Below are 26,153 nucleotides of genomic sequence, written 5' to 3' on the forward strand. Positions count from 1 at the left end.
TAAAATGAAATAAGATAAATAAATTAAAAACATTTTCTTGAATAAAAAAGAAAGTAAAACAATATAAAAACAGTTACATTGAAACTAGTAATTAATGAAAATGAGTAAAATTAACTGTTAAAGGTTAGTACTATTAGTGGACCAGCAGCACGCACAATCATGTGTGCTTACGGACTGTATCCCTTGCAGACTGTATTGATATATATTGATATATAATGTAGGAACCAGAATATTAATAACAAAAAGAAACAACCCTTTTGTGTGAATGAGTGTAAATGGGGGAGGAAGGTTTTTTGGGTTGGTGCACAAATTGTAAGTGTATCTTGTGTTTTTTATGTTGATTTAATAAAAAAATAAAAATAAAACCGATACCGATAATAAAAAAAAACCATACCGATAATTTCCGATATTACATTTTAACGCATTTATCGGCCGATAATATCGGCCTGCCGATATTATCGGACATCTCTAGTTGTCATGGTGATGTACACCCACAAAATTGCTGGGTTATTTTTCTACCCAAATGCTGGGTTGAGCCTGTTGAGTCATATTTATGGATTATTTCTAAGGAGTTGGGTAGTTTTTGTGACCCAACCCAGCATCTTAAAAAACTACAAGTTGCAATACTGACCTCTGCTTGTTGGAGACATAAATCACTATGACATTTGTACTACAAAAAAAACTGAAAATAACCAATTTATTTGGTAGAATTGACCCAGCATGGCAGTTAAAATGAATTTATAACCCCTCTAGCTGGGTTAAATGAACCCAAGCGTTGGTTTGGTCCAATTGATTGATTGATTGATTGAAACTTTTATTAGTAGATTGCACAGTACAGTACATATTCCATACAATTGACCACTAAATGGTAACACCCGAATAAGTTTTTCAACTTGTTTAAGTCGGGGTCCACGTAAATCAATTCATGTTAACCAGTGTTTCCCATAAACTGCCAAGATACCTGTGGCGGTGGGGGAGTGGCTATGGGCGTGGTCACCATGACATCATCGAGTAATTTGCATAATTTACTACAATGATTTGATTTTCTCTAAAAAGGCTCAAAAAATGTATACTTACTAATTAATAATAACAGTTTTGTTTTAAACGTCCATCCATCCATCCATTTTACAATATAATTACAACACTTTATGTACATATTTATATACAGATTTGAACAATAAGTTATTCACTGAAATATATTTATTAATTGTGGTTCTTACAAAAAATATATCTTATAAAATATAAAAGCTAAAATGTCTCAAAGCTCTGCCCCTTTAATTAGTGCATACTAAATCATTTAACTTTAGCCTACTACTACAACCATATTATTTACCAGCAACATAAAGTGAAACAGAGGCAGAGGTGTCCTGCCACAGTCAGTAACAAATAAACAGAAAACAGTAGTGGTGGTAGATAGACACAGAGCTTCATCAAACATCTGATCCACTGAACAAAGAGCTCCAAAAATCTTGAACTTTAGACTGCCATCAGTTTTACTCCCTACACTTAACCATGTGTTTCCTACTGCCTGCAGACTTTGCACCCTTTGTTATATACACATGTTGTGTTTCTAATATAAATACATTTAATAAAGTCAAATACAAATAAGGCAACAAGAGAAGTATCCTACACTTCTCTTTTGTAAAGTAAATCTGAACAGCCGATATGGGCATCTACATCAACTATATGATTTGCCTGAGAAGCTGGAGAGGACATAAAAAAATAAAATATAATTTTTTATTTTTTTTTAATTTATTTTTTTATTTGTGGCGGACGTAATTCTTTTGTGGCGGGCCGCCACAAATAAATGAATGTGTGGGAAACCCTGGTAACGTTACGTTACCCCAGCTGATTGGGTAGTTATTAACCCAGCTGTTTTTAGAGTGTAGTGTGTGTACGCACTCTACAACAGCTTCTTCTTCTTGGCTGGATGTGTTTCTCCCGTGTTTTTAACTTGAAGTGTGTTAAAAAAACGGAGAAAAAGGCTCAGAGTGACGGCTGGCCTCAGACAAACACACACAAACTCCTTGCTAATTGCCAGCTTACACAAGTTGCATTCTCACTAAATGCCACAATTCATGCCAGCTGTCTGAGAAATTAACTTAAATTTCCTCGGGAGGGTGTTGATCGTCTTGTGGCATTTATGTGACATTTGGCTGCCTTTTCCGTCATATTTAAAGTTGTCTAACGTCTCTCTCTCTCTCTCTCTCTTTCTCCTGCTCTTCTTCCTCGTCGCTCCGGAACCCGCCATGTCTCTGCAGAACCCATCAGCGCCTTCTCTCCGGATATGACAGGTGAGTCCACGATGTCACTTCCTCACTGGTCTTGCTGCTCCTGCTTGTTTTTTGACGCACCAGACTGCGGGTTCTTGCTTGGCGGCACCACGACGTCTCAGCCACTAAATCAGCTGCACAAACTCTCCGCACGTCCGCAGCACCAAACAAATACTAAACACCCGGCTAGTGGTCATGTTGCGAAATTCCTTATTCCGACCATTCGTGGTGTGGCTGTAAAAACAGAGGAGTGTTTGCACAGGCGCAAATGTTGCGTGAAAGGCAAGTCAGATATGAGAAAAGAGCTCCTTCATATTCTCAGGTTCAGGCTCACTGACACCGCCAGAAGGCCTTGTGAAAAATATTTAGAACATCCTGCGGGACTCTGCGAGATTGATGTTTGCGCTCTGGCATCTCATAATGTCCTCCAATAAGACAGGAGCTCTTTCACTGCAAATATGATGTGTGTGTGTGTGTGTGTGTGTTTGTGTGAGTGTGTGTGCACCATGCAGAGTCACGTATACACACACAAGCACGGGCGTCCCTCCGCTCCCCAACTCGCCTAATGAATGTGCACAGCGGCGGCATGCAGCATTTCCCTCTGTAATTAAATACCAGCTCTGCTTCTCTCCTCCGAGTTGGCCCGTGATGCTCCGCAGGTCTTTTCATTTCTCCCAGTCAGGTTTCGGCCCGTTTTTACCTAAACGTCCCAGGATTTGTAGATGCTTCTTGGAAGGCGGATTTCGTTCTTCCTCGAGAAGCCGGGGGGTGGGGGGTGGTGGGTGGTTCAATCTCGGGGCAGCATCGTGGAGAGTCTTTTGGCTTGTGGAGGAGAGGACTGGCCCGGAGGCTGATGCATGAGAAGAAAGGAGACGCAACATGGACCATGTGCTTGAAAACTGCCAAGACCAGACAGTTTGATAAAGAGAAAACGTTGGCAGCACTTGTGTGAGAGAGTGTGTGTGTGATGTGTGTTTGTGTGTGTGTGTTTCTTGCATGGAGCCGTATTCCGGACCGCCCCTAGCTAAATTGGTAATGATGCTGAGCTATCGATACCACAGATACCAGATCTTTATGATCTATTGTCGATTCTCAAATCAAAGTATCGATACTTTTAATACTTTAGTTCAGGGGTGTCCAAACTTCTTCCACCAAGGGCTGCATATTGAAAAGTTAAAGTATGCAAGGGCCGTATGGATATTTTTTTTTATCTGGAAAATGCTAAAAAATATTGTCTGCTTTGCATTATACGGAGCCCCTAAAGCAGGGGTCTCTGTGGCCCGCCAGACGTTATTTTGCGGCCCGCACCTTAATATGAAAATCTAATGTTAGTGCGGCCCGCGAGTTTTATATGAATGGCGCTTGACAGCGTCATACTTGCCAACCCTCCCGATTTTTCCGGGAGACTCCCGATTTTCGGGGCAACCATTCTCTCGAATGTCTGCCGATTTTCACCCAAACAACAATATTAAGGGCGTGCCGTGATGGCACTGCCTTTAGCGCCCTCTACAGCCTGTACAAACAGCGTGCCAGCCCAGTCACATGTTGTATTTGGCTTCTGTACACACACGTAAGTGACTGCAAGACATACTTGATCAACAGCCACACAGGTCACACTGAGGGTGGATGTATAAACAACTTTAACACTGTTACAAATATGCGCCACACTGTGAACCCACACCAAACAAGAATGACAAACACATTTCGGGAGAACATCCGCACCTTAACACAACATAAACACAACAGAACAAATACCCAGAATCCCATGCAGCCTTAACTCTTCAGGGCTACAATATACACCCCCGCTACCACCAAACCCCACCCCCCAACCCTGCCCCGCCCCACACATCATGTATATTGTAGCCCGGAAGAGTTAGGGCTGCCAGGTGTTCTGGGTATTTGTTCTGTTGTGTTTATGTTGTGTTTATGTTGTGTTACGGTGCGGTATAGCTCGGTTGGTAGAGCGGCCGTGCCAGCAACTTGAGGGTTGCAGGTTCGATCCCCGCTTCCGCCATCCTAGTCACTGCCGTTGTGTCCTTGGGCAAGACACTTTACCCACCTGCTCCCAGTGCCACCCACACTGGTTTGAATGTAACTTAGATATTGGGTTTCACTATGTAAAAAGCGCTTTGAGTCACTTGAGAAAAAGCGCTATATAAATGTAATTCACTTCACTTCACTTCACTCCTGAAATGTGTTTGTCATTCTTGTTTGCTGTGGGTTCACAGTGTGGCGCATATTTGTAACAGTGATAAAGTTGTTTATACGTCCACCCTCAGTGTGACCTGTATGGCTGTTGATCAAGTATGTCTTGCAGTCACTTACGTGTGTCTGCAGAAGCTTCATACAACATGTGACTGGGCCGGCACGCTGTTTGTATGGTGAAAAAGCGGACGCGGCGACAAGTTGTAGAGGACGTTAAAGGCAGTGCTATCACGGCACGCCCTTAATATTGTTGTCCGGGACAAATTCGGCAGAATGGTTGCCCCGGGAGATTGTCGGGAGGGGCACTGAAATTATGGAGTCTCCCGGAAAAATCGGGAGTGTTGGCAAGTATGTTGCTAGGGCGGGATAGCCATTCAAAGAAGGTGAATTCATTAAAAAGTGCATGTTAGATTTTTTTAAGAAATCTTTTCTTGCGGCCCAGCCTCACCCAGTTTCTGCATCCAGTGGCCCCCAGGTAAATTGAGTTTGAGACCCCTGCCCTTAAGGGACATTGGGGAAACATTTTTAGATATGTATCTCGTGCTCACGCAGAAGTTTCTTGTGCGCTCCAGATAGTTTCCCGTCAGCACAAAACATATAGGCACATGGGGAAAATATTTTTTTAGATATGTTTCTTGTGCTCACGGGAAAACATCTCGAGTGCACAAGAAACTTTTGCAAAATGAGAAAAAATGTTTTCCCCATGTCCCTTTCGGGGCTCCATAGTATTATTGGTGACTAAGTATATTATTATTTATTATTAGTTTTCTCAGGTAAAAATAGAATAGAATTATCAATAATATGACCGTGAAACTACATAAACTAGTGTGTCAAAAATTCTGTCTGTACAAAAATATTAATGTTGAGTTACACATTTAATAGTGTTTACTATGGTTGTTGTAATTTTTCAAATTAATTAATAAGTATTATTTTATTTTTTGAATTAACTAACTAAACTGTGTTTATATTTTAGGTATGTTTTATTTTTATTTTGAGATCTTCCAATATTTTAGATTAGATTTAGATTTTTTTTCCACCATACTATACTGAAAAGTTAAGTATGGGGGGCCATTTTTTAAAAATGATAAAAACAGATATTATATATATATTTAAAGACAAAAGTTTGTGTTAGGGGAGTAAGTACATATATTATAATTATTAGTTTAAAAATTGCAGCTTTTTCTCATTAAATTCCAATTTTTGCTCCATTTTCTTACATGTTTACAGTTGTTGTTTTGTTTTGATAGGTAATTATTTGTTAGGTTAGAAGCATGTTTTGGAGTTTAACAAATACATGGGAAAATAAATGGTTCTATGTTTGAATTTTAAAACATAAATTATAAGGGTGTTTCAATCAATCGGATATTGGTCCGATATCAGCAACAACAAAAAAAGCATCTAAAATCTCCAAAGCAAGCAAAGATGGACAGCCAGTTAACATTTAAATGTCCTACAATAAGCACACAAGATTGGTTTCCTTGTATTTTAGTCAAGTCGATTACAAAAGGTAAACATGGTAGCTAGCAACTACACAACAGCTAAGCGCACAATAGCGCACAAGCTACACATTCTTAATAAGTGTCTTCATTATCATTTTACTGAAGTCGTTTACAAAAGTTAACCATGGTAGGATATAAGCTACTAGGAGCTAGCAGCTACACAACAGCTAAGCACACAAGCTAACGAAATAAGCCTCCTTAATTGAAAAATATTAGTCTTAATCAGAACATTTGTCAATATAAACCAGTATCAAATAATTATAGTTGCATATTACAGATACAAAGTCTCCGAGGCAGAAGCGTATTAGAAAGTATCCAGTAACAAACCATCATTCAACTTACTGCATCATGAGCTACCGCTTCCACTTAAAGACAGCATAAGTCAATTCGAGACAGTTAATAATAAATAGGTTCGTGTTTTTCATAACTAACATTGCTCTCTGTTTGAGTAATTTCACTTAAAAAAAAGTATGTATGATTTGTGCTAATATCGTATCGGATCAGTATCGGCCAATATTGGTATCGAATCGGAAGGGGAAAAGTTGTATTGGGACACCCCTTATATGTTTTTAGATCAACCTGGCCCCAGCCACCAGTGGTCATAACCATAACTTACTAGAATACTACAATTTTGCCATTGTGTATAAATTATGTTCTGATCAGTGACGGAGCAGAAAGCGGCTGGGAATAAAAAATATAATATAAAGCGCCGTCATTCAATAATAGGCATTTTAAATGCGTGGGGGACCCCAATGGCTCGTAGGGCCCCACACACAACGCGTAATCTGCGTGTAATTTAGTGTGTGTGTGTGTGTGTGTGTGTGTGTGTGTGTGTGTGTGTGTGTGTGTGTGTGTGTGTGTGTGAGTGTGTGTGTGTGTGTGTGTGTGTGTGTGTGTGTGTGTGTGTGTTTCTACCCTTCTTGAGACATCAACAGGAAAAGTACCTTCCATATGAGGACAAGTTAGTACATAAATCATGGTCCCAATACGGAAAACCATTGCATCTAATAGAGAATGTCTCATTTGGTGGGGAAATCTATCAAAATTAGGGTGGTACCCAAAAGGAGGGATTTTTCAAATTGACTGTGTGTCGCTTTTAAAAGTGCTCCCCCTCTGGTCAACTTATGAAATAACAAGTTTGTATAAATATGTATATTGAGACAAACTGTAATAACTTGAAGTAAATAATAAAGATTAAAAACCAATTACAAAAAAAAATTCAAAAAATTTACATAAAGCTTACCTTTTTTATATTTGCATAGTATGTACACATTATTAATGTTGTAAATGCAAATCTTTATATATCTAGAAAGGGTGGTCCTAAAGAGGTAGGCATTTTTCAGAGGTCTCAAGAAGGTAACAAATACAAGAGTGTGTGTGTGTGTGTGTGTGTGTGTGTGTGTGTGTGTGTGTGTGTGTGTGTGTGTGTGTGTGTGTGTGTGTGTGTGTGTGTGTGTGTGTGTGTGTGTGTGTGTGTGTGTGTGTTCTAGTATTGCTACCCTTCTTGAGACATCAACAAGGAAAGTACCGGAAAGGACCGGTGAACAGGTTAGGACATAAATCATGGTCCCAATACGGAAAACCATTGCATCTAATAGAGAATGTCTCATTTGCACCCCTGGTGGTGAAATCCATCAAAATGAGGGAGGTCCCAAAAAGGAGGGATTTTTCAAATTGACTGTGTGTCAGTTTTAAAAGTGCTCCCCCTCTGCTGGTCAACATATGAAATAACAAGTGTGTGTAAAAATTGGAAGTGCTCCACCTCTGGCCAACATATGTAATAACAAGTGTGTGTAAGAAATTGAAATGCGCCCCGTTTGGCCAAAATGTATTTAAAAAAATAAAATAAATATGTATATAAAGACATGCTGTCATAACTTGAAGTAAATAATGAAGATTAAAAAACAATTACAAACAGAAAATTCAACAAAAATGTTTTTTTTTACAAAAAACTTAGTTTTTTTATATTTGCATAGTATGTATGTATTATTAATGTTGTCAATACAACTATTTATATATCTAGAAAGGGTGGTCCTAAAGAGATAGGAATTTTTCAGAGGTCTCAAGAAGGTAACAAATACAAGAGTGTGTGTGTGTGTGTGCTTTTCAAACTAATTATCTCAACTTTCCTATCACACCAAGTCTTGTGAGTCATTTCCCAATTGGACCGTTAATTGATCCTTGGTGTGAAAGTGTGTCCTCCAACGACGCAAAGATGCATTTGGACATTCCTCCGGCCTCGGATATATTTGTTGTTTCCTTCACTCCGCATGCCTGTGCATGCTCCAGTGCACGCCTCCTGTTTGTGTTTTGAAGCCCGTTACGGATAGAAAAATGAAATGTAGCGCCACTCCTCTTATTCTCTATCTCTCCACCAGGGGGAGGTATTCCCGTTCCTCCCTTCCCCATCCACTGGTATTACATAATGGCCGCCGGGGGCGCCCTCCTCCTCCTGGCGGTGGCCATCTTGGTCAGGGCGCTGTGTTGCTGCAGACGCCACCTGGCCACCAAGAAGAGCCAGCAGTCAGTGGCGTATCACAGCTCCTCGCAATGCTTCCAGTACTCTAACTGGTCCTCCAGTATGGCCGCCCCTGGGGTGGAGCCAGTCTTGACAGTGAGGCTGGACAGCCGGGACCGACACCGTACCCTGTGCTGAAACGAGGGACCGAGCAGGACGCCCCCACATGTGATGTCAGTCGACTGACTTTGGACCCCAATTACTGGATGTCGCTTTGTTTCCTTCTTCCATTGAGGAGTTTGATATTGAGGACTGGATTATTTATGCCCATTGAGAGCTCCCTGGTCCGCCAGAACCCAGACAGGTGGCCTGGGTGTAGCCAGGAAGAGCTGCCCAAAGCACCAGCGAGAACAAGACCCCCCCGAGGACGAATGTGGCTTTAGAAATGCTTGGACTTGGGCCTGCTGGGGTGTCGGGAGGGACGGCTGCTCGATTATCCTTTCCCAGCCGAGCATGCGCGCATACGGGAAAGTGACGCAATCCATCACACTTCAACTCCTGCATTACTAGACGAGATAAGCAGATTGCTTGATGGACGTCCTCGTCTTCAGTTTTTCTTATCCTCTGTCGTAATAAAGCATTCGCGCCGCCCACTCGCGTTCTTCTGCCAGCATCTTAAGAGTTGGCCTGATGAAAGCCCCGGTGTTTCCACCAGGAATGTGTGCTGCCTTGTAAAAAAAAAAAAAAAAAGACGCAGCTGTCTACCTTCATCCTTTCTTCCTTGATGCTCGCGCCCACAAATCTTACAGCGCCATTAAATCCACAGCGGCTCTGTAATGTTGTTTACGGTGGTACCTCGGGATACTTCTTTAAAGGGGAACTGCACTTTTTTTTGAGAACTTTGCCTATCATTCACAATCATTATGTAAGACAAGAACACATTTGTTGTTCTTCTTTTATGCATTCTAAATACTAAATAAATGCGATCAAAAGTCAGCTTACGATTACCGTATTTTTCGGACTATAAGTCGCAGTTTTTTTCATAGTTTGGCCGGGGGTTGCGACTTATACTCAGGAGCGACTTATGTGTGAAATTATTAACACATTACCGTAAAATATCAAATAATATTATTTAGCTCATTCACGTAAGAGACTAGACGTATAAGATTTCATGGGATTTAGCGATTAAGAGTGACAGATTGTTTGGTAAACGTATAGCATGTTCTATATGTTATAGTTATTTGAATGACTCTTACCATAATATGTTACGTTAACATACCGCACGTTCTCAGTTGGTTATTTATGCGTCATATAACATACACTTATTCAGCCTGTTGTTCACTATTCTTTATTTATTTTAAATTGCCTTTCAAATGTCTATTCTTGGTGTTGGGTTTTATCAAACAAATTTCCCAAAAAAATGCGACTTGTACTCCAGTGCGACTTACCGGTATATATGTTTTTTTCCTTCTTTATTGTGCATTTTCGGCCGGTGCGACTTATACTCCGGAGCGACTTATACTCCGAAAAATATGGTACTATTCTGTCCGAGTCATACCACAGACTATAAAAATGGGTCCCACTACCTCCCTGCTTGACACTCAGCACCAAGGTTTGGTATTGGGGGTTAAATCACCAAAAATGATTCCCGGGCGTGGCCACCACTGCTGCTCACTGCTCCCCTCACATCCCAGGGGGGGATCAAGGGTGATGGGTCAAATGCAAAGAATAATTTCGCCACACCTAGTGTGTGTGTGACAATCACGGGTACTTTAACATTAACTATAAATCCCTTAAAAAACATCCAAACACCACCATTAAGGTTTTATATACATGATGTAAGTATATATGTAATGTAGTAACAGGCACATTTTTAATAACATTTAATATTTACGTATTTTGATCATTTTAAGCATTCATTTCAAAAACGCATCACCACATGCACACTGATTAAAACTCACTGCAGACTTCATAATAAAACATCACTTACTGTACAATGTCTGCTGTCGTTAGTATGCCCACTGCTAGGATGTTCATATGTTCCCATTTAGATGAAAAAAGGCTCACAATACTCGTGAAGAAAAGGGGGGTGGAGCCAAGCGTCTTTTCGTGTCGTTCTAAAGTGTACCGACTTGTCGGAATTAGGGTTGTATGGTATACGGTTAGTATAGTACCGCGATACTAATGAATCATATTTGGTATTATACTGCCTCTAAAAAGTACCGGTCCGGATTGATACCCAAATTTGTGGTATCATCCAAAACTAATGTAAAGTATCAAACAACAGAAAAATAAGTGATTATTACATTTTAACAGAAGTGTAGATAGAACATGTTGAAAGAGAAAGTTAGCAGATATTAACAGTAATTGAACAAGTAGATTAATAATTCATTCTCTACCACTTGTCCTTAATAATTTTGACAAAATAATAGAATGGAAAATGACACAATATGTTACTGCATGAAGCAGCTAAATTAGGAGCCTTTGTTTGCTTACTTACTACTAAAAGACAAGTTGTCTTTTATGTTTAGTATTTTATTTAAGGACAAAGGTGCAATAAGAAACATTTTTAATGTATGGTAAGATTTTTTGTTAAAATAAAGCCAATAATGCAATTTTTTGTGGTCCCTTTTATTTAGAAAAGTACCGAAAAATATCGAAATAATTTTGGTACCGGTACCAAAATATTGGTATCGGGACAACACTAATCGGAATACCTTCTCATCCTTCTACTATCCTGGTGAGAGGCATTATTTATGATTTAGAATAAACTTCCACGAGCCCAGCCGATGATGTCAACATTGGCACACAGGGTAGTGATCACGGCGCCGCTATAAATAGTTTGTCTGCGTTAGCCCTTATAATAACATTATCACTAATACTTGGTTAATATTCAAGTCACGGAATGTAAATGAAAGTATTGTTGGCGCTTTTTGGATGTTTTTTATTGGGTTTTATGGGCGGAATAGAGGACCTCCCGTTGTCTCCGTTGTACGCGGACTTATTTAGAATGCAAAAAATATATATACATCCGTCGTCATGTTTCTCATAATCATTTTGAATGACTGGCAAAATTCCTAAAAAAGTGCAGTTTCCCTTCAAATGGTTCTGTGACGCAGCTCGTACCTCGAAAAGCCTGTTTTGTGAAGCAGCGTTGCCCATTGAAATGAGTTCAAGTCAAATTAACAAGTGCTTGGCCCCTCCAAAACACCACATTTTTATCGTTGCCAAACAACAGTAACAATAGAGTAGAATGTATTTTTCCGACCATAAGGCGCATTAAAGGGGTCATAGCATGATTTTTTTTTTTTGGTCTACATAACATGTAATGGTGGTTCTTTGGTCAAAATGTTGCATAGATTATGTTTTACAGACCTCCTTCAAGCTGCTTTCTGACCGTCTCTTCAGGATGCGCCGTTTTGTGCTGACATAGTTTCAACACGTTCGCTGCTATTTTTTCTATTCGGAATCCTGCACAAACATGCAAAAAAATCCTTGTTTATTTCAACTGTTTTCCCTAAAACACACATTGAGGCTATAAACATGATTAATCGAACAAACTAGACTATCGTATTTTCCGTATATAGAGCGCGCCGGGATATAAGCAACACAAAATGTTAGAATAAACCTTTTTTTTCCATATATTAGCCACACCGGACTATAAGCCGCAAATGGATACGCTGTGAAATGAGTTTTTTACATATAAATGTTTTGTAAATGTTTATTGACACACCTTAATTGTTTCCAAACGGCGTCTGTAACACAGCAGGAAAACGGCGTATCAAACAAAACAGAAGCCATTGTAGCATCTTAGCTGTGGAAGCTAGCTCTCCAATCAGCTAAACAGACTCAATAACTCCACTGTGACGTTTTGGGGAATTTACTGAGGAGTTTGTGAAACTGAAACAATACAAAAAGAATGCCATTGTAAGTTAATACTAACACAGACACTCGTAGACAAGTCAGCCAATGCTAATGACGCTAGCTTCATTACATTACGATAGCGCGCATGAAAACACCCCTACGGACATCACACATGGGATGGTTTCGTAGGTAAGAATTGTTTTAGTTAAACTGACAAACATTGCTTGGAGTGATTAACAAAGAATCCTTCGAGCAGAACCGCTATGGACGGCTTTACTTTCGGTTTGAGGCAAAACAGGAAGTACATTTTCGACTTGCATCACCTGCAGTTAGCGAACTCATCCAAAGGATGGCGCCATAGCACAAATAATAATAACACGATAACACACCTTTTCAGTCCTCTGCGTGGGTTTAATGAAAACTATTGAACGCAAATCACTACGGAAATTAGGGGGGGGAATCCATGAATTAGCCGCACCATTTTATAAACCAGAGGGTTCAAAGTGTAGGAAAAAGTAGCGGCTTATAGTCCAGAATTTACGGTACTCGATTACTACTATATTTGACAGCTACAGCCCGTGTTCGCTGTGACATTTGCCATGACAACTAATGGCGGGGAGGCTCAAAACCCAAATATTTGCTGGCAATCTAAAGCATAACAGGAAAAACTCATTAGTCGAGGTACCAATGTAATTGCGACTCAAAACCGTAAGGCGAGCCAAGCAGGCACAAGACATTGAAACAAGGTTGAGAACTTGTTGAATTAGGTCCTGACGTTGAGTAACTCAAACATAACGTTGAAACAACATGCTGTTTGACAACGTTTATTCAATGTTGGGTTCTGACGTTGATTTGACCATTGAATTTTGGTCATTTCTCAACCAATATTCTACAACACAAATACAAGGTTGAAACAACATGCTTCAATGTCAGGTTGTGACCTTGATTTGACCATTGAAATTTGATCATTTCCCAACCAATAACATGGATCCAACGTTGTCAGGTTCAAACATCGATGACATCTATTAAAACAGACAAGAAGCAAGGAAATAAACAGAGACAGGATTCAATTTTGCTCAATTTGAGGAGAGACGCGGCGACTGTACTCCCTGTACAGTCTACCACCACGCTCTGGCGAAAGATTGTACGCCACCTCTTTTTATTTGGACTTTCCCTGTTTACATAACAACAGCTGTTTCTAAAGGAATGGGGGGTATGTAAACAGCCATTGTCACATTAACACAAAACAAAAAGATGCCTCGGGCTTGGACTGGTCCTGGATCGAGCTTAGGCAGGTCTTGGATCACAATAGATAACCCCTCCCGTCTCCTCCCATCGTACACAGCGGAATTTTCCAAGCCTTTGGCTTGGTGCAACAAAGACAGCTTTCGTCTGTTCACTGGGAACTCAGAGAACGGAAAGTTTTTTGATAATTTACATACAATTTTTCTGACAAACGTTGTCTCAATTTACAAATACAACTATTTTGCAACGTTGTTTCAAAGTCACTTTTAAAGGATTTGTGTGTATAATTAATGTTGTATCAACGTCTTGTGCCTGCTGGGAGGGACTCATATCGAAACCAAAAGTAACAAAAAGTTACTTCCTAATAATTATTCAGGTTTTAAACAAGAAAATTATAATTTCTTTACAAATTGCTGGGCGATGATGTCACCAGCAGACATCAGAGTTAAAAAGTATCGACATAATAATAACAGGTGGTCTTGCACAGGATGAAAAGCTCGCTTCCCAGCATTCTCGCAACAAAATTAAGACAAGCTTTCTTTTGTCTCCACACGGTCACCTTCTCGCCAGCCACTCGGCAGGACGCACTCCGCCACGTTTCCTGGCCGCGCTCGGCTCTCACTCCGAGTGGTTTTGGCAGATGGTGTGCTTTTTTTTCAAATCCACGTGACACCTGGGGCCACGCCGTTGTGCCGCCAGCCTTCCAATACTTTTTAATTAGTTAATGGACAGATAACATTTATTAAGGCTGCGGTAAGCACTTTCCCCCCTCACATCCAAGCGCGCCGCCACACCATCCCGCAGCCTGCCAAGTTCAGTTTCCCGGGAAACTGCGGTAATAACGCCGTTGGCCATAGCAGCCATTCCGATTGAGACGTGTGCCTTGCCAAGCAGTTACTCTCATTGCTGCACGCCTGCCAACCACACACACACACACACACACACACTTTCACAAAAAGTCTTTACTTACCTAATACACTGCTCTTAAACGTAATAGTGTGGATTATTTTCAAAGGAGGCTTTATTATCCAATGACACGTTTGCATCTTTAACCACTCCGAATGAAGTCTTATAAAGTCACTATGCTACATGATGACTGTGTGTTTGACAGCAATGTATCATAATGATATTTCTCTAATTAATAAAGTCATATTTTTCTACAATCCCATGAGCTGCTCGTGTTTGCATGCGTCGTTGTGCTGTGCAATGCTATTATTGTATGTATTTACACTATACCTGTCCACTCTATAGGTGCTTTCAACTCTAAATCTGATAATACACATATTGCACTACCTAAAATATAACAGGAAACAGTAGTGATTTTTTTATGCTAATAGGCTAAAAGCATGTTGACATGGAACACATTACAGTCATTCGAAAAAACATTGTATTTTTTAAATAAATAATATGAAAAATATAGTTGAGGTTTCTGTGGTTTATCCGTTATACAGTGCTCAGTACCGGGGTAGAGCGGAATATACGTTAGGTCAGGAAAAAACAAATAAAAATGAATAGAATCCCCTGAAGAGCAGAGAAACCTGTGAAACAGGCTTGCTGGGATGAAATAGCCTCTGTGTTAAATATATTTTTCATTTTATACGTTAGGTCAGGAAAAAACACAGAGGCTATTTCATCCCGACAAGCCTGTTCGGCAGGTTTCTCTGCTCTTCAGGGGATTTTATTCGTAGATAAATAAATATGAATAAAATCCCCCGAAGAGCAGAGAAACCTGTGAAACAGGATTGTCGGGATGAACTAGCCTCTGTGTTAAATATATTTTTCATTTTATACGTTAGGTCAGGAAAAGACACAGAAGCGTTTTCATCCCGACAAGCCTGTTTGGCAGGTTTCTCTGCTCTTCAGGGGATTTTATTCATAAATAAATACATATAAATAAAATCCCCTGAAGAGCAGAGAAACCTGTGAAACAGGCTTGTCGGGATGAACTAGCCTCTGTGTTAAATATATTCTTCATTGTATACGTTTGGTCAGGAAAAAACACAGAGGCTATTTCATTCCGACAAGCCTGTTTCGCAGGTTTCTCTGCTCTTCAGGGGATTTTATTCATAAATAAAAATGAATAGAATCCCCTGAAGTGCAGAGAAACCTGTGAAACAGGCCTGCTGGGATGAAATAGCCTCTGTGTTAAATATATTTTTCATTTTATACGTTAGGTCAGGAAAAAACACAGAGGCTATTTCATCCAGACAAGACTGTTTGGCAGGTTTCTCTGCTCTTCAGGGGATTTTATTCATAAATAAATAAATATGAATAAAATCCCCTGAAGAGCAGAGAAACCTGTGAAACAGGCTTGTTGGGATGAACTAGCCTCTGTGTTAAATATATTCTTCATTTTATACGTTTGGTCAGGAAAAAACACAGAGGCTATTTCATTCCGACAAGCCTGTTTCGCAGGTTTCTCTGCTCTTCAGGGGATTTTATTCATAAATAAAAATGAATAAAATCCCCTGAAGAGCAGATAAACCTGTGAAACAGGCTTGCTGGGATGAAATAGCCTCTGTGTTAAATATATTTTACATTTTATACGTTAGGTCAGGAAAAAACACAGAGGCTATTTCATCCTGACAAGCCTGTTCCACAGGTTTCTCTGCTCATATATTTCTACAATCCCATGAGCTGCTCATGTTTGCTGTTAAGGGGATTTTATTCATATTCATTTATGAATAGAATCCCCTGAAGAGCAGAGAAACCTGTGAAGCAGGCTTGTCGGGATGAAATAACCTCTGTGTTTTTTTCTCCTGACCAAACGTATAAAATGAAAAATATATTTTTAACAATATTATGGCCCAACCCAATGGGTGAGTCCTGTTTGTTCTCAGGCTGAACAGAACTGAAGTTTTAACAATTGTTTTTCTACAAAACAGGACTAAGTACGAACAATAGAAATACCAGCACTGTAGAAAGAGCGAACAAGCTATCAAGAGGTTGAAGCAGTCTCTCTAATGCAGGGGTGTCAAACGTACGGCCCAAGGGCCGGATCAGGCCCGCGAACAGGTTTTATCCGGCCCGCGGGATGAAGTTGCCAAGTATAAAAATGAACCTGAAATTTTTGAATGAAAGAAACTGCTGTTCTAAATGTGTCCACTAGATGTCGCAATAGAAATTATTTGTATCTTTGTAGATGATGCTATATATGTACAAAATAAACCACATGATGTTAGTACATCAGTCGAGGAAAATGATCAAACCTCATAAATAACATACTGTAATTTGATTTTGATTATAATTTTTTTTATCTTGATAGATTGAAAATGAACACCAATGAGTTGACTGATGAACATTATCACATCATTTATTCAGAAAATACAAATAAAGACAAATAAAGATAGAATACTATTAACCGCAATATATAAGTGTAAAAAAGTAACAACATTATGATTTGTACATTTTCAGAATGTGCTTGTCCTATTTTTAAACAAAGAAAACAATCTGAAGTTGTCTTTATTTTTAAGTTATCGTGCCGTGATTTTACCAGTACGGCCCACTTGGGAGTAGATTTTTCTCAATGTGGCCCCCGATCCTAAATGAGTTTGACACCCCTGCTTTGATGGCTTCTTTCGGCCCTTTGAAACTTAAACTTAAGAATTGAAACTGAGACTTAACTTAAACTTAAGAATTGAAACTGAAACTTAACTTATCCTCCATCGCGTTCTGTACAGGCTGGTACCTCATGGCACCATTGCTGATAACATATGTGTGTGAGTGCGTGAATAACACACATCGTGTTTGTCTTCTGGTCCTCCCCTTGCGGACTTTAGAGAACATTTGTGAGGTCCGAGGTCACAGGTGTTGGCTCACGGTTTCACACTAAAACATAGAATAGTCCAAAAATGGGTGTGAGTCAGTGGTATCAGTTATATGGAGTGTGTGGTGTGTGGATCAGTGTAAATGCAACGTATGTTGTGCTTCTTTCTAACAGTCCAGACGCCTAATAAGTTTGGAGATGGACGACTTGCCAGTGGCAGAGAAGCTCTCGGTGGAGGTGAGCAAAAACTAATCTACTGTTGGCCTACTAATATCTAAATACCAAGTGCTAAGTAGCATGTGCAAACTATAAAATGTTGTGCACTATTAGTGGGAGTGTTGTAAGTTGTTTACTAAGACTGCATGTACAGTTTTGTGCAGTTTTTTGCGTGTATACCGGCTGTCCCTCCAAATTTATGACATCATATGGTCCAACCTGTGGCGTTTTGTTATGCTGTGGACATGCAGCACACAAATATCATATGTACAACCTTTTCAGGGCTGTATTGAAGCGCAACCTAAACAACTATTGCTTATAACTTACTAATACTTAATACTTAATATTACTTATAACTTACTTTTAGTACGCTGGAGGTGCCCTCTGGGAAACGTTATTGTGGGCGTTCTACAAATCAGCCTTTATTTTGCATATACTTACTACAGATACACTAAATGGATTTTACTGTCTATGTTGCCGACAGGTGCAATGTTTCGGTGCCTCGGTCGCACGTGACATCACGTCCAGTTGCAGATCCAGCCGGCTTCAACTAGGGATGTAGCAATAAACGGTATTAACGACAACCGCGGTAGCACTCTTGACGGTTGTTAGTATGAGGGTTTTAAATTTAAAGATTTGCGAAAAACCGTGATTGAAAACTGCACATTGATAAACTCACGGACTGACTGGCGCTAACATGAAAACATCACCGTCTTTCCTCAGTAAGAAAGGGTAAGTAAGATTAAATATCTCAAATAAGGGTGATATTTGCTTATTTTCTGTCTGATAAGATAATTCTTCTCACTAAGCAGATTTTATGTTAGAGTGTTTTACTTGTTTTAAGGGTTTTGGTCCTAAATGATCTCAGTAAGATATTACAGCTTGTTGCTGAGATTTGATGACCTATATTGAGTAAAACATGATTGAAACTAGAATATCAACTGTTGCAAAGCTGTGTCATCAACACTCACAAGTATAAAACTACTTTTTTAAAGTAATAATTTCTTATTTCAAGCATGAAAAAAAAATTCATGACTTTGACACAATTGTGTCTCATAATTAAAACAGATGACAGCCAAATGGACTTTGCTGTTTTATTTTCAATGAAACAATAGAAAATACATACTCATATAGTAGTACAGTTGTTATTAGTGAGAATATACTTATTTTAATTTATTTTTGGGTTCATTGAGGTTAGCTAATTTTACTTGTTTTGGAAAGTCTTAACAAGCCAAATTTTCTTGTTCAATTGGCAGATAATTTTGCTTAGTCCAAATAAAATACCCCTAATTTTTGTATTTTGTTTTCTTGTTTTTAAACACTGACTTTTTGCAGTGTACCTCAATTTAAATACATAATATATACATGTACGTATATATATATATATATATATATATATATATATATATATATATATATATATATATATATATATATATATATTATATATTATATTATAATATATAAACACGTTACTGTCTGAGCAACTTAGATGTTTAATTGTGCACATTGAACCTACAAGCTGTGAGCGGAGAAATATGAGACTGGGGTGGTTTTACGGTGAGTTCAATGGCCGCTGAAAAGAGTAGGACAACTAAAAAGTAAAAGACCAGAAAAAAAATAAAATTATAAGATATATTATTTAGATAATCGTATTAAGTAAGTAAGTAAGTAAGTAAATAAGTAAATGTTATTTATAAAGCGCTTTTCACAGATAAAATCACAAAGCGCTGTACAAAACAGGTGAAGTAAAACAACAATTCAATTAAAACAACAGGGGAAACATCCTAAAAAGAATACAAAGTAAATTAAAATTGATGGTTAAAAGGTGCATTAACTAAAAGCTTTACTAAAAAGAGAAGTTTCTTAAAAGTGTCAACACAGTCAAGACCACAAAGGGACTTGTTCAAATTGTTCCAGAGTCTGGGAGCTATAGTCTGAATACCAGGGGCCGTACTTATCAAGCTTCTTAGAGTGCCATTTTACACTTAAGTCCTGAGAATTTGCGAAATTTAGTCCTACTCTCAAACTTAAGAATAAAAGCTTTTTATCAACGTTCTTAAGTCTAAGAATCACTCCTACTCTCCACGATATTTAAGAGACCTTCAGAGGTGTCTTAAGTGGTTAGGAGTTGCCAGCAGGGGATGGCACTGAGGCGAGAGAGACGTGCGCGAACGTTTAGGGAACGGAACAATGTTTTTTGTTTTTTTTGATGACGAGCAGCTGATCAAACGGTATCGTTTAGACAGAGCGGATATTATTTTTGTCACAGATTTAATACTTTTCGATTCCTTGTTGATTTCTGCATGTGTCTGCAGTGGGCTAGTATATATAGAGCCACCCACACCAGTTTCAAATTAGTTGCCTAATTAATGAATTGGAAAGAAAAGGTTATGACAGTAGCGTATGTGTGTGGCCGTGAGGTGAGTGACGTCAGTGAGTGTGTGGGCGAGAGAAGAGAGGGAGCGGTAGCGTGAGTGCCGGCGGGGACTAGTTTGTTTTGTATTATTTTGTAGTTTATTGTCAAAATATACACTCCCATTGTCCACTTAAATATTTCCAAGATATTTCTTTATTCTTAGACAACGGATTCCCTTCCGTGATTGGTCATTTATTTCTATGGACACAGAAATGACGTCACCTAAAATTCCGTTTACGGCACATAGTAATGTCGTAATTCAGCTCTGAGTGTGACACTTAAGATTCAGTCCTACGCTTCGCTGAAAGTGTGAGTAAGACGCTTGATAACTAACTTTTAAGTGCAGCTTTCAGCGAAGAATTTATTTACTCTTAAGTCAACTCTTAGCAGACTTCTTAGGAGTAATTCTAAGAAGCTTGATAAGTACGGCCCCAGATCTCCACAGGTTTTAAAACAAGTTTTTGGGATCTTTAGAAGACCCTGGCCTTCATTTATCATTTAAATACATTTTAAAGGGATACAGAACAAACTAATATTTAAAACAATAAAGGTTTAGCTATTAAAACAGATAAAATACTAGGGACCTGATTAACAAGAGGTGATAGCACACGCAAAGATGATCTACAAAACGTGCGCAAAGCGGAGTGTGTCTGTTAAGTGAGCAGAATAAGGCGCGTAATCCCTTTTGTCTCTTTCTTCATTAAATGCAAAATATATGCCGATCATCAAAACCCCCTCAAAGCTAGGAGGAGAAAATGCGAATATAACTATTTAGCAGTAACTCATCAACACTTATTTTTGAATGGACAGAAATTTTTTTTAAAAAGTATTAGACTATTCAGCAATTTCCTTTTATAATTTTACAGCTGCTGGGTGACTTAAGGGGCTGATTAAAATGAATTTAATTGATGGGTTATGGTGTCTGCTGGCTTTTTTTTATGTCGTTTGCAGATTTTTCTCACTACATTTCACCCGATTGCTCTTTTATTCCACTTTTTAATGTTTTTGTAATAGTAGTTTTAGAGGGCTGTTAAAAAAAATGAGCTGCACCTCTGCCCTAACTAGTTCCCAGAGAACATGCTCCTAACTCTGACCCTTTCACAGGTTTCCAGTTTCCAGAGTGGAACACCGCCTCGCCATCCATGGAACCTCCGGTGACGCTGGTCTCCGACAAGGACAACTCGTGGCTCTACACCTTGGACCCCATCCTGGTCACCATCATCGTGATGAGTTCCCTGGGCGTCCTGCTGGGGGCGGTGTGCGCCGGCCTCCTCCTCTACTGCACCTGCTCCTACGGCGGCCTCTCCTCGCGTTCGTCCACCACGCTGGAGAACTACAACTTCGAACTGTACGACGGCCTCAAGCACAAGGTCAAACTGAACCAGCAGCGGTGCTGCACCGAGGCGTGAAACGGCCATTTTCGTGACAAAACCTCCCGCTGTATCTTCTTCATTTTCGCCCCGGTTCATCTCGGTGCCGAATGATTGGACACAAGGACAGGTGGGCCCGGTCGGCACGGTCAAATATTACGTGGCGAGAACACCAATGTGAGAAAAACGGAGACCTCAGACATATAAATATCGACACATATCAACGTGAAGGAGTCATAGATTTCCAAGTGCACAGAAGATGTGGTAGGTTAGGAACGTGCTAGACCTTAGCCCCTCCGTCTGGCTTTTTGGCTCCGCCCCTTATCGCCCGTCCTCTCGATGTGCTATTTTTAGTCGCCGACGTCCCTCAAACTTTTGTCTTTCCGCACTCGCTTTTTCTTTTTTAATGTTTCCGTTCTGGCCCGTGGCCAGCGTGTGATTGCAAATAAGTGGAGTAGGCGGACGCGTGAAGGAGCTTTTAAGAGGTTTCTTTTAATAACGGGGAGAGTTATAGTCGTTCTTTGGAGAGAAGGTCATGTTTACATTGGACTTCATGGAGGAAGGGTGAAGGAGCTTTTGGCGGCCGCAACCTATGGATTGCAAAGGAAAACAAAGAGGCGATATTCTCTCTCTGTGTGTGCCAAAAAACGATCTCGTCTCGACGGGAGGAGCGCACGCCACCGGACACCAGCCTTAAAACTGAAAAATGTGGATGAGAGACCAGAGAAGCCATTATTGAAGGACCTATTCCAGACTCATCTTCAACGTTCTTCTTTTCAGATTTGTTTTTGTTGTGGGTTTTTGTTTTTTTGGACGAGGAAGTAATGAATGAGAGTGAAAAAAATGTATTGAATTTGTGATGCTAAATTGTGAAACAACACTGGCATGATTGGCTTGTACATATGCAGGTGCACAGAATGGTCACACACACACACACACACTTTGTACACTAAGAGACGTTCAAAGCTTAAAGGGGAACTGCACTTTTTTTTGGACTTTTACTTATCATTCACAATCATTATGAGACACAAGAAAACAAACTTTTTTATTTTGGTATTCTAACATGTCTTGATGGCTAGCGATGCAGCTAATGGGAGCAATCAATTCTACCTCTAAATCAGTGGTTCTTAACCTTGTTGGAGGTACCGAACCCCACCAGTTTCATATGCGCATTCACCGAACCCTTCTTTTTTTTTTTTTGCAAATATCTTTATTGAATTTTACAGTTAAAATCACATTTAACAGTCATACTTTACTCACGCAAAGCCTTCATACAAGCTCACATCCACTCATACACACTCACATGCACACTTGAGGAGAGAGGTGCACTTAAACCTGAACAACTCAAGGTTTACAGTATAAACATTATTAGAAAAAATACCCAGATATTGTACATATATCCATCCATCCCGCTCTGGTTTAGGATCAGCAGGCTATCCAGACCGTAGCAAGATGGATGAACATTCCTCGGCATCAAGGATCCTCAGGAAGTGATCCCAAGATCACCTCCCGAGGACCTCTCCACCGTTCACACTTAAAAAAGAAAAGGAAAGTCACAGAAATTGATCAGATGCAAAACAATACAAAATAAAAAGTCACAAAAAAAATAAAAATAAATAAGCAAGTAAAACGAACCCTTCTTTAGTGAAAAATAAAATGTTTTTTCTTAATTTAATCTTAATTTATAAATATTCATCATGAAATGATTAATATTATATTAAAGAAATACAAATAAAGATATATTTTACAAACAGAAAGTTAAAGGAATGTACACACGATCCCATGTTTACATCTCATTGTGCAACATGTGAATGTTTTAGTGGGAACTAAATGCGATATCTGAAAGGGGTACAAATTATTTCCAAAGCAGGACCCCCCACCCAGACATACAATACTAGTACACAGCTCATGAAAAACATTATTTTTTTGTTATTTTCATTTTAAGTGGGCTAAAACACTATTAGAAAATAATCTCATGAATATTAATTAGAGGGAACATTGTTTGGGGGTATCCATAATACGCCGAAAGGGAGAAGTTTTTATTTACACGATGAGTCGGGTGTATCTTGACCTCCGCGGCGGAGGCTCCGCCGAACCCCTGAGGCCGACTCACCGAACCCCTAGGGTTCGTTCGAACCCAGGTTAAGAACCAGTGCTCTAAATGCAGTGGCGGGCCGTGCCTTTCCCACCTAGGCCTTCAGTGATGTCCTACTTATAGTCCGTCTTCAATAAATACCTTTCAAAATGCAGTAATTTATGTAGTCGCATGACCACGGCTTGAAAAATAAATATATAGAAACACACTTGCACACTACTGGGGAATGACTCACCTCAATTTGTCACTAGTGTACAAAACGGGCTATTTTTTGGCGCATTTAAAAGTCAATAAACGCGCATCGGATTTGTTACTGTCAAAACTAAAATAATTGTAAAAAAAAACATTGAATCTGAAAAAAGTATGTTTGAACTCACAATTTGTAACGGACGTATAAGCCATTGTAGTTGGTTGATTCGAGTGGAAGTGGTAAGTAAACCATTTTACCGCCAGGACAGCTTAACGAGTTTCCGGGGTCGGCCGACTTCGTCTCACAAGATCTAGTCTCCCTTTAAATATCCTTCTTAAAAATGCCCTTGCAAATATATATCTGCTACCTAATCAACGTTTTGCTCTGCTTCTTTGCCGGTTAAAAAAAAGTGAGTACCGCTGATTTCTCCGCTGGCCGGGTATGGCTCCGGTGCCACTTTCTCCTTTCGTAAATCACAACTTTTGATTGGATACTTGGAAGTGACAAGTGAGTGTCCAATCACAGTCACGTTCAACGTAAGGCTACCTGTATTGGACTACTGTCCTCAACTCGTGATCTGATCGCAATTGTCGGTTAACTGAACATCCTTTGTTCGTTTCCTAATGTTAATTTTGAAGGCCTCTGGCAGAATTCACACAGCGCTGGCAACAAGCTAGCTGAATTCTGATTGGATAAAATATCTACCTTAAAAACAGCAACACTGCAGCCTAATGTGACATGACGAGAATATGATGAATACTTTTATATATTTATGAAAAGTAAATAAAAAATAAAATGAACTTTTATTCATTTATGATCATGATTTATGTTAGGCCAGCAGAGAAGGCCTTGGTGGCCCTGACGGCACACCATTGTCTAAATCACTTTAAAAACCGGCACCAATACTTTGTTTACGTTCCGTAACCTGTATAATAACCAAGCTGTAGCGACATTGCCATTGTAAGAGCGAATGCTTAGGAACAATTTTTCTAGCGTAGTAACACATCGGTGTGCTTCGGTATTAGTCGTAAAAGCTAACTACAGAAAGAGATAAGCTGGCTTCTACGTCAGCACCCAAATCGCGTTTAAAGTTTGTAATGCACAACACAATGCGATACGACACCAATCTGTATTGACTGAAAAACATGAACAATCATATTACAGAATCTGTAAAGTATTAGCCCACATTTCATGTTTTGTATGTAACATGCATTACGTGCTTTGCGTATCATGATCAATACTAAAGTGTTTTACTCGATGGACAGTTTTTCTGGTTTATTTTCAGTAAGCACTCCATTTATGTCAAAATAGCTTGGCTCCAAGTTCCACATTTGCAGCGTAAAAGTCACGCCGACCTCACTCTTTCAGCTTCCGTCTGCTCCGTCTTTTCACCCTTTCTTTGTGCTCGCTGCTAAAGGCAGCCGTTCATCCTCTGTATATTCAGCTTCAAAAAGATAAGGTTGTGAATCCACATTTGTCCAAAAATAGTCGTCTTCGTGGTCTGTTACCATGTCTGCCATGATTATAACACACGCATTTGTTGCCGTAGGTCGGAAGTGCGCTGCTATGGAAACAAAAATAAATGCGCTGAGGAAATCAGTTCCGGCAATGCTTAAAATGACCAAAATAAAGTAAATATTATACATATTAAATATTGTTATCAACGTGTCTGTTACTACATTAAATATACTGTAGACTTGCAGTCCATAACAGGTTGATACAGGCCTTTGAAGGCTACAATGGCAACTCCTATTAGCCGCATCTTCCAAGCATTTTTACCATCTTTAAAATCCTTAAAAAAAAAAAAAATTCACATGTCTCTCATAATGATTGTGAACGATAAGAAAAATAAAAAAGTGCAGTTCCCCTTTAAGGCCGCACACGCAACATTTCATCTCCAAGAAACACACATTTCTGGACCCCACTGACTCTCTTCAAAGTGCCTTGGAGCCTCGGTGATCCAGCTTGCCTTTGGAGCCAGTTTTTTTAGGCAGTCATGTGACGCTGAGAGTGACCGTAACAGCGCCCCCTTTGGCCTGGGAGGACCAAACATGTGAAAGACCCCGTCTTTGCACTGCTGCTGCTGTCGTCGTTGTTTTAAAGGGGTCTTTGTACAGAAATGCTCTTTTTATGATTGTTATAATTATTGTTATGATTATTTAATAAAGGATTTATACCAAAATGTGAAAACGCTTGGCCGTGGACTTTTAAAAACGACAAACTTTGGCAACTTTGATTGCACAAAAAACTTATGGTGTCTCATTTGTGAATATTATTTTGTGTTGACTGCCTGCCATACTTGCCTTCTAATCTCCCCATGAAGTCCTATTAGTCTGGACCTCTGGTGGCCCTCATTTAGGAGCGCCTACATCAAAGCTTTGAAGGGCCCGGCACCCCCACCCCAACCACACACACACACACACACACACATTTATATATGGCACCATGCAATTACTATGCTTCTCTTTTCTACAGCGTGAAAGTCTCCCACACACGGTTCCATTTATCCACCCAGGCTTTGCTCACCTAAAAGCAAAGCTTGTTAGCAAACAC

General features: G+C 39.5%; 1 protein-coding gene across 3 annotated transcripts in view; it reads left to right on the forward strand.

Moving 5' to 3' along the window:
- nrp2a (neuropilin 2a) overlaps positions 1 to 25,781 on the forward strand; it is a 199,613-nt gene extending 173,832 nt beyond the window's left edge. For 2 of the 3 annotated variants that reach the window (XM_062060193.1, XM_062060213.1), the window contains 3 exons: positions 2,262 to 2,294; positions 17,485 to 17,547; positions 21,050 to 25,781. In XM_062060193.1, the coding sequence (XP_061916177.1) occupies positions 2,262 to 2,294; positions 17,485 to 17,547; positions 21,050 to 21,354 (401 nt within the window). In that variant the 3' untranslated portion in view covers positions 21,355 to 25,781. Of the gene's footprint in view, positions 1 to 2,261; positions 2,295 to 8,355; positions 15,025 to 17,484; positions 17,548 to 21,049 lie in introns of those variants that run through there. The other variant, XM_062060202.1, reaches the window with a different exon arrangement.
- The last annotated feature ends 372 nt before the right edge of the window (positions 25,782 to 26,153 follow it).

The sequence above is a fragment of the Entelurus aequoreus genome, linkage group LG01 (assembly GCF_033978785.1).
Source record: "Entelurus aequoreus isolate RoL-2023_Sb linkage group LG01, RoL_Eaeq_v1.1, whole genome shotgun sequence".
Lineage (NCBI taxonomy): Eukaryota > Metazoa > Chordata > Actinopteri > Syngnathiformes > Syngnathidae > Entelurus > Entelurus aequoreus.